Below are 7558 nucleotides of genomic sequence, written 5' to 3' on the forward strand. Positions count from 1 at the left end.
CCTCAGCCTCCCAAAGGCGCGGGATTACAGGCTGAGCCACCGAGCCCGGCTGTAACCAGTGTTATTGTCGCTGGGCTGGTGTTTAGCCCTCAGGAGGGGAAATCACTTGAGAGGCTGTCTAGAGGAATGTTACAAGCTTGGGGTTTGGGGTCACTGAGGCCTGATTTCAAATCCTCTCCCTCTGTCTCTCACTCATTTGGTGATATTGGCCAAGTCACCTGGCCACTCTAGACTTCTGGAAAGTGGGGGTGATCTCTGGCCCCTGGAGAGTGTAGTGAAGCCTTGGTTGGTGGCCAGGCAGGGAGAGCGTGTAGCCTAGTGCCAGGCACATGGTAGGTCCTCACGGGGGCAGGATCCTTCTCGGAAGTCCTGCCTCTCCTTGTCCAGACCTGCCAGGCTATGGGGAGACCACTCAGCTTGGGTGTGGCCTCAGCAGGTCCCTTCTGAGATGATGCATGAGCAAGTCTTCGCCAGACTCAGTTTCCCAGAATATGCTCTTAGAGCCTAGGTCATGCAGGAGGCTCGTGAGAAAAGGACAGAGAGGTTCACAGCTGATCTTTCCCCAGTCCTGCCCCCTCTCTCCTTGCCTGTTTTTGCTAGGGTCAGCTCCATCAGTCTAGGCTCGGGGTGACCCTTGCGTTCCCTGACGTTCACAGGTGACCCAAATCTTTCAGCAAACCCCGTCGGCTCCATCTACAAGAACCTCTCCAGAATCTAAGCTCTTCCCCACCGCTGCTGCTCCCCTGGCCCAGCCTCTATACCCTCCCGCCTGGACGTCCCAGTAGCCTCCTCCTGGGTACCCCTGTTCCCATCCCTGCACCCACAGTCTGTTCTCATCTGAGGCCAGAGGGCTCCTGAGACCACCTGGGTTAGGGTCAGGGCCCTGCCGGCTCACAGCCCTGCCATGGTGGCACCTGGCTCCAGGTGAAAGTCCTAATGCTGAGCTATTTTCTCTCCCACTCAGTCTCCCCCTCACTCACTCTGCTCTGGCCTCCTTGCGTTTCCTCAGACACCACACGTGTGCCCCCAGGCTTGGAATCTTCCCCCTCTCGATTCCGTGGCCTGCTTTGCTGATCCCTCACATTTCTGCAGGACTGGTTCTTGCTTCCCTCAGATCTTAGTTCACACACCACCTTCTGGGGGAAACTTTCCCTGACCACCTAGTGAAAAACACCGCTTTGCCCCACCCCCTCACACCAGCATTCCCCTCCCTCTGTGGCGTCTTACTGGCCACCATGACCCCTTCACAACTTGTGTGACACATGAGACGTCTTACTTATCTGTCCCATTCATCATCTGTCTCACCTACCAGGCTTTGAGCTCCACAGGGACAAGGGCTTTGGTCTGATTTGCCCATCGCCTAAAATAGAGCCTGGCAGGTACAAAGTGTTTGGTCAATATAAATAAATGCCCCAAGGGCTGTGTCCTGCCTCCGGGGTAACAAGAGTCTTTCTGCCTGCGTGTGGGGAACAGACTAGGGGGCTTCGGTGGACAAACTGGCCCCCAACTCCCCCCGTGTTCTCTCTAGCCTTCCCAGGTATCATGTCACAGTTTGTAACAATGTGTTGGGTTGGGTGGCATTTTTATGGCTGTTTCCTCGCCCCCCAGGCTTTGGCTTGATGAGAGCCCAGGGTTATCTCCACCATATTTGTGTCTTCGGCCTCACCCCACCCTGGGTATGGAGGAGTGTCCAGTTAATGCATGCCGAGTGAATGAATGAATATTCCATTCTCTGCTTGGAAAAATTATACCCTTCGGCATGTTCAAGGTTCTGACAAGTTCTGCAGAAAAGACAGTTATTCCTTTCTTTCTTTCTTTCTCTCTTTCTCTTTCTTTCATACAGTAGGATATGCATTTAAACATTTTGGCAATCTGGTGTATATATTAGTCAAGGGTCTCTAGGCTGCCAAAGATAAAAGGGAAAAAGGAACAAACTGGCTGAACAAAAGGGGAACGTTGTTAACTCAGTCAACAAACCAGGGGCTCTTCAGCTGAGGCTGGCCGCAGCAGGGGGCTTTAAAAATGTTATTGGAAGCCAGGCTCAGTGGCTCAGCCTGTAATCCCGCGTCTTGGGAGGTTGAGGTGAGTGGATTGCCGTGCCCACGGGTTCGAGACCCGCCTGGGCCACTTGGCAAGACCTCATCTCTACAATAAATCAAAATTTCAGCCGGGCGTGGTAGCAAACGCCTGTAGTTCCAGCTACTTGGAAGGCTGAGGCGGAAGGATCGCCGGAGCCCAGCAGGTGAGGCTGCGGTGGCCGGGAGCGGCCATTGCACCCCAGTCTGGGCGACAGAGTGAGACTCCAACTCAAAAAAAAAAAAAAAATGTTATTGGAAATCTCTTGGCTTTCCTCCATGTTAGCATATTTTTTCCCTCATGGGGGCAAAGATGGCCCTCAACAGATTCAGCCTCACAGGCTCTTCCACTGGGAACTTGGTTGAAACTGTTTTCCCCTTCCCAAATATCCAAGTCAAGTTCCAGACTCTCAGCTCATGAGCAAACGGCTTAGGAATCGAGGGGGAAAGCCAAGTTCCCCTGGTTCCCGGAGGGGCCAGCCACAGCCCCAGGGCGCTGCCCCTGGGTCCGACTTGAGTCGCTGAGTCGTGATTCCAGGTGCTGTCACAGATTGGGGGATGGAGAACCCCATTGGGCCCTCCTGGGATTCACAGCAAGAGCCGCATGGACATCACACAGGCGGGGGGAGGGCACGGGATGGGACTCGGGCTGGGGAGGTGAGTCGGGAGCCTGGCGATGGGACCCAGGCGGCCCCCGGTCCTGTCACCCTGCAGTGCAGGTCAGCCCGGTGGACGCAAGGCTCACCGTCTTCGACAAGACAGAAGGGACATGGCGGTTACTGTGCTCCTCACGCTCCAACTCCAGGGTGGCCGGGCTGAGCTGTGAGGAGATGGGCTTCCTCAGGTACCGGGGGCCCCTCGGAGGGGTGGGAGCCAGGAGGGGCAGGGGAGCAGGCCTGACTCCTGCCCTGCTCAGGGCACTGGCCCACTCCGAGCTGGACGTGAGGATGGTGGGCGCCAACAGCACGTCGGGCTTCTTCTGCGTGGACGAGGGGAAGCTGCCCCATGCCCGGAGGCTGCTGGAGGTCATCTCCGTGTGGTGAGGAGGGCCGTGGGCAGGAGGGGACAACACCTGGACCGTCACAGCTCCCAAGGCAGCCCGCACCCACCCTCATGTTCCTTCCATCTGTCTTAACTGGTCTTGCTTCTCTCTGTGTCTCCATCCCTTCTCTCCCGCAGTGACTGTCCCAGGGGCCGCTTCTTGGCCACCATCTGCCAAGGTGAGACCCTGAAACTCAGAACCCTCTCCCTTACACCCCTGCAGGGGGACCATGTCCCCTCAGACTCTCTGGGGTGGGTCCATGTCTTCTCAGATCCCCTAGGACAGGGTCAAGCCGGGGCTCTGGGGGCCTGGACTCCTGTCCCCTTCCGCCCCTGCTGACCGTCCCCTCACCCCTAGACTGTGGCCGCAGGAAGCTGCCCGTGGACCGCATCGTGGGAGGCCGGGACACCAGCCTGGGCAGGTGGCCGTGGCAAGTCAGTCTTCGCTACGATGGAGCGCACCTCTGCGGGGGTTCCCTGCTCTCGGGAGACTGGGTGTTGACCGCTGCACACTGCTTTCCTGAGTGAGGGTCCCCCACAGCGCTGGCGGGGCGGGGGCAAGGCCGCAGAGAGGTGGAACAGGCTGGGCCCGGGCAGCCCGCCACCCTTCCCTTCTGTTCCCTGGCAGGCGGAACCGGGTCCTGTCCCGATGGCGAGTGTTTGCTGGTGCCGTGGCCCAGGCCTCACCCCACGGCCTGCAGCTGGGGGTGCAGGCTGTGATCTCCCACGGGGGCTATCTTCCCTTTCGGGACCCCAACAGCGAGGAGAACAGCAACGATATCGCCCTGGTCCATCTCTCCAGCCCCCTGCCCCTCACGGGTAAGTCTGGGGGCTGAGCCTTGACTTGGGGACGGGAGGCCCAGAGGACAGCGGAAGGGCCCCGGGGCCTAGGAGAGTCATCTTACGATACAGGTACCCACGGTGATAGGGAATGAACTTGAGGGGACGCAAGCTAGACATTAACTGTGAATCATTGGGGCAGCCACTTTGGGACACAGGAATGTCCTCAGAAAGTTAAACAATAAAGTTACCGTTTGATCCAACAATTCCACTACGAGGATATATATTCAAGAGAAATGAAAACATACATCCACATGAAAACTTGTACATGAAGGTCCACAGCAGCATTACTTATAATAGCCAGAAGAAGAAAACAATCCAAATGGGTATCATCTGACACGTGGATAAAGAAAATGTGGTATATCCATATAGTAGAATATTATTCAGCCCTGAAAAAAGAGTAGGGTACCGATACATGTGATAACATGGATGAACCTGGAAAACATCATGCTACATGAAATAAGCCACATATTGTATGATTCCACTAATATGAAATGTCCAGAATAGGCCAAACTGCAGAGATAGAACACAGATGAATGGTTGGCAGAGGGGGAGGTGGAGATGAGGGTGGCATGGGGGTTAGGAGGTGGTGGGTAAAGGATACAAAGTTTCTTTTTGGAGTGATGAAATGCTTTAAGTGGATGCGGTTTTGGTTGCATGTCCCTGTGAATACACTAAAAGGCATTGACTTGTATACTTGAGGCATTATATTCAATTATAATATAATATAATATATAATTATAAGGTAACATAATGTAATATACTCGTATACTTTATATTCAATAGAGCTGTTGCCAAAAAAATAAGTGAAATGAAAAGGAAAAAAATGTTTTTCAAAACGAATAAAGGGCCGGGTGTGATGGCTCGTGCCTATAATCCCAGCACTTAGGGAGGCCAAGGGAGGCAGACTGCTTGAGCCCAGGAGTCTGAGACTAGCCCAGGTAACACAGCGAAACCTTGTTTGTACAAAAAATAAAAATTAGCCAGGGTGGTGGCTCGCACCTGTAGTCCCAGCTACTTGAGATGCTGAAGTGGAAGGATCTCCGGAGCCCAGAAGGTCAAGGCTGCTATGAGCCATGATCGTTGGGACCGTGCCCCTGCACTCCAGCCTGGGCAACAAAGTGAGACCCTGACTCAAAAAATAAAATAAAAGAGAATGAATCAGAAAGTAAGGGAGGAGAATTTCCCTCTGCAGTTCTCTGGAGCAAGTCTTTGGTCTCGCTGAAAAGGACACTGACCTGCATTTTGGATCAAGAACAGTCTTCAGACTCTAGATTTGAGCAGACTATTGTATAATAGTAATAATAACAATAATAAAATAATGGTGGTGGTGAGGATGACAAGGAAGTAATAATGGTGATGGTGATAAAAGCACCTGATCCATGATAATTATCGTGGTGCTAATGAAGATAACGAGCACGGCCCCCTGCATGCCTGGCACTGTTCTAAGTGTGTCCCACGTTTGAACTGGTTTCGTTCTCACAGCAGTCCAGCCACACCCTGGTGGGAGGCTCTCTTAAGATCCTGTTTACCCACAGGGGAAACGTCCCAACGCAAACAAGATAAATCATGCCCCAAATCCCACAACTGGCGAGTGGCCAAGGCTCAAACCCAAGCTGACCAACACTGAGACCCGTGCCTGTGACACCCAGGCCATGAGGACATAAAATTCAGGACTATTCAGGCCTGGCATTGTAATTATTTTTATGGCTGTTTTCCTTTTCATGATCTGTGATACGGGTTTCCCACTTAAGGGAGTGATCGATGTTTTTCTTTCAAAACCCTTCTCCTTAGTGAAAAGAGTGAGAGAGTTGAAGATACTGAAGTAGGGACATGTCCTTGGGGACGTGGTGGATGGGACACAGACACATGCCTGAGGGGGTAGCGTATGGACTTTAGGGTCAGATTTACTTACCAAGTGTGTGATCTTCGACCCGTGGCTTCACTTTGCTCTGCCTCAGTTTCCCTCATCTGAAAAATGACTTCTTAGGGTTGTTGAGACAATGAAAAGAGTTGATATAAGGAGAAATGCACGCATAGTGTGCACTTCCTATTTGCCCGGCATGCTACTCAACTTTCAGGGTGCCATTCTCAGTGTGGACCTGTGTATTTATGATGATGACTCTTCTGATGGTGGAAGTCAAGTGTCTCAAGATGAGGGTGTCTTTTTCTATTTCTCACAATAGTACCTTCTAGGCTGGGGGTATCAGAACACAGGCTCGGGAATTTGGCCAACCTGGGTTAAAATTCTGGCTCTGCCCTTGACTTGGATGAGACTTCGAACAGGGGACTTGGCCTCATCTCTCCCCTCTGTAAAATGGGGTAATAGGAGACCTTGCCTCCTTGGGCTGATGGAAAATTAAAGGAAACGCTGTGCCTAGTACATAGTGAGCTCTCTGGAGATGGCAACTTCTGCTGTGTCTGTTATAAAAGAACAGAGGACAGGGTGTGCTCAGACCACGTGGAGGCAGCCAGACAGAGGTTTGTACCAGGCAGGGCAGGCTAGTAGGGGCTGGACCAGCGTGGTCTCTCTCACAGAATACATCCAGCCCGTGTGCCTCCCGGCTGCTGGCCAGGCCCTGGTGGATGGCAAGCTCTGTACGGTGACAGGCTGGGGCAACACGCAGTACTATGGTGAGTCCTGTCCCCTGCCTGTGATGCCACCACCAGGGGGCCCTGAACTGGGCTGGGGAAGGGCAGTCTGGCTGTTAGAATGACTCTTGGCCTTGGGGCAGAGGGCGGCCAAGCGGCCTGGGGTGGGCACCAGGAGGGAAGGGGGTGTGCATGCTCCCAGCTCCGGCCAGTCTTGCCCGCATGCCCCCAGGCCAGCAGGCCGGGGTACTCCAGGAGGCCCGAGTCCCCATAATCAGCAATGATGTCTGCAATGGCCCTGACTTCTACGGGAACCAGATCAAGCCCAAGATGTTCTGTGCTGGCTACCTTGAGGGTGGCATTGATGCCTGCCAGGTGAGGGACTGTGTGGGAGCAGCCCCCGGCCCTTCCACCCAGGAATGGGGATGCAGAGCAGCGGGTGGTTGGGCTCGCTGTCTCGGAGCCAGGGGATTCTGGGGCCACAGCCCGTGGCCGTCCGGGAGGGCCTCCTGGACGGCCACCTTGGCCTCCAGCCAGGCCTCCCTGTCCCCTCCCAGGGCGACAGCGGTGGTCCCTTTGTGTGTGAGGACAGCATCTCTCGGACGCCACGTTGGCGGCTGTGCGGCATTGTGAGCTGGGGCACTGGCTGTGCCCTGGCCCAGAAGCCAGGTGTCTATACCAAAGTCGGTGATTTCCGGGAGTGGATCTTCCAGGCCATAAAGGTGAAAGCTGGGCCTGGATGGGAGCCAGGGGTGGGAATGTTTGGCCTCTAACAGGGGAAAGGAAGGCAGAGGTTTTTCGGGGGTTTTTTTTGAGTTGGAGTCTTACTCTGTCACCCAGACTGGAGTTCTGTGGCTACTCCCGGCCACGGCAGCCTCGACCTGCTGGGCTCCGGCGATCCTTCTGCCTCAGCCTTCCAAGTAGCTGGAATTATAGGCGTGCGCGACCACGCCCGGCTAATTTTTTGATTTATTGTAGAGATGAGGTCTCGCCAAGTTGCCCAGGCGGGT

The 7558-nt window shown here is 54.3% G+C and overlaps 1 protein-coding gene across 1 annotated transcript in view; it reads left to right on the top strand.

Annotated features, from left to right (window-relative positions):
- The window catches only part of HPN (hepsin), a 17955-nt gene that overhangs the window by 9605 nt on the left and 792 nt on the right, over positions 1 to 7558 (top strand). Inside the window, exons 5-12 of the mRNA XM_008068577.1 lie at positions 2790 to 2919; positions 2992 to 3114; positions 3255 to 3295; positions 3475 to 3640; positions 3745 to 3935; positions 6495 to 6590; positions 6781 to 6923; positions 7106 to 7270. Coding sequence (XP_008066768.1) covers positions 2790 to 2919; positions 2992 to 3114; positions 3255 to 3295; positions 3475 to 3640; positions 3745 to 3935; positions 6495 to 6590; positions 6781 to 6923; positions 7106 to 7270 — 1055 coding nt within the window. The remainder of the gene's footprint in view (positions 1 to 2789; positions 2920 to 2991; positions 3115 to 3254; positions 3296 to 3474; positions 3641 to 3744; positions 3936 to 6494; positions 6591 to 6780; positions 6924 to 7105; positions 7271 to 7558) is intronic.

Source organism: Carlito syrichta, unplaced genomic scaffold, assembly GCF_000164805.1.
Source record: "Carlito syrichta isolate Samal-C Ts95f unplaced genomic scaffold, Tarsius_syrichta-2.0.1 Scaffold311223, whole genome shotgun sequence".
Classification (NCBI taxonomy): domain Eukaryota; kingdom Metazoa; phylum Chordata; class Mammalia; order Primates; family Tarsiidae; genus Carlito; species Carlito syrichta.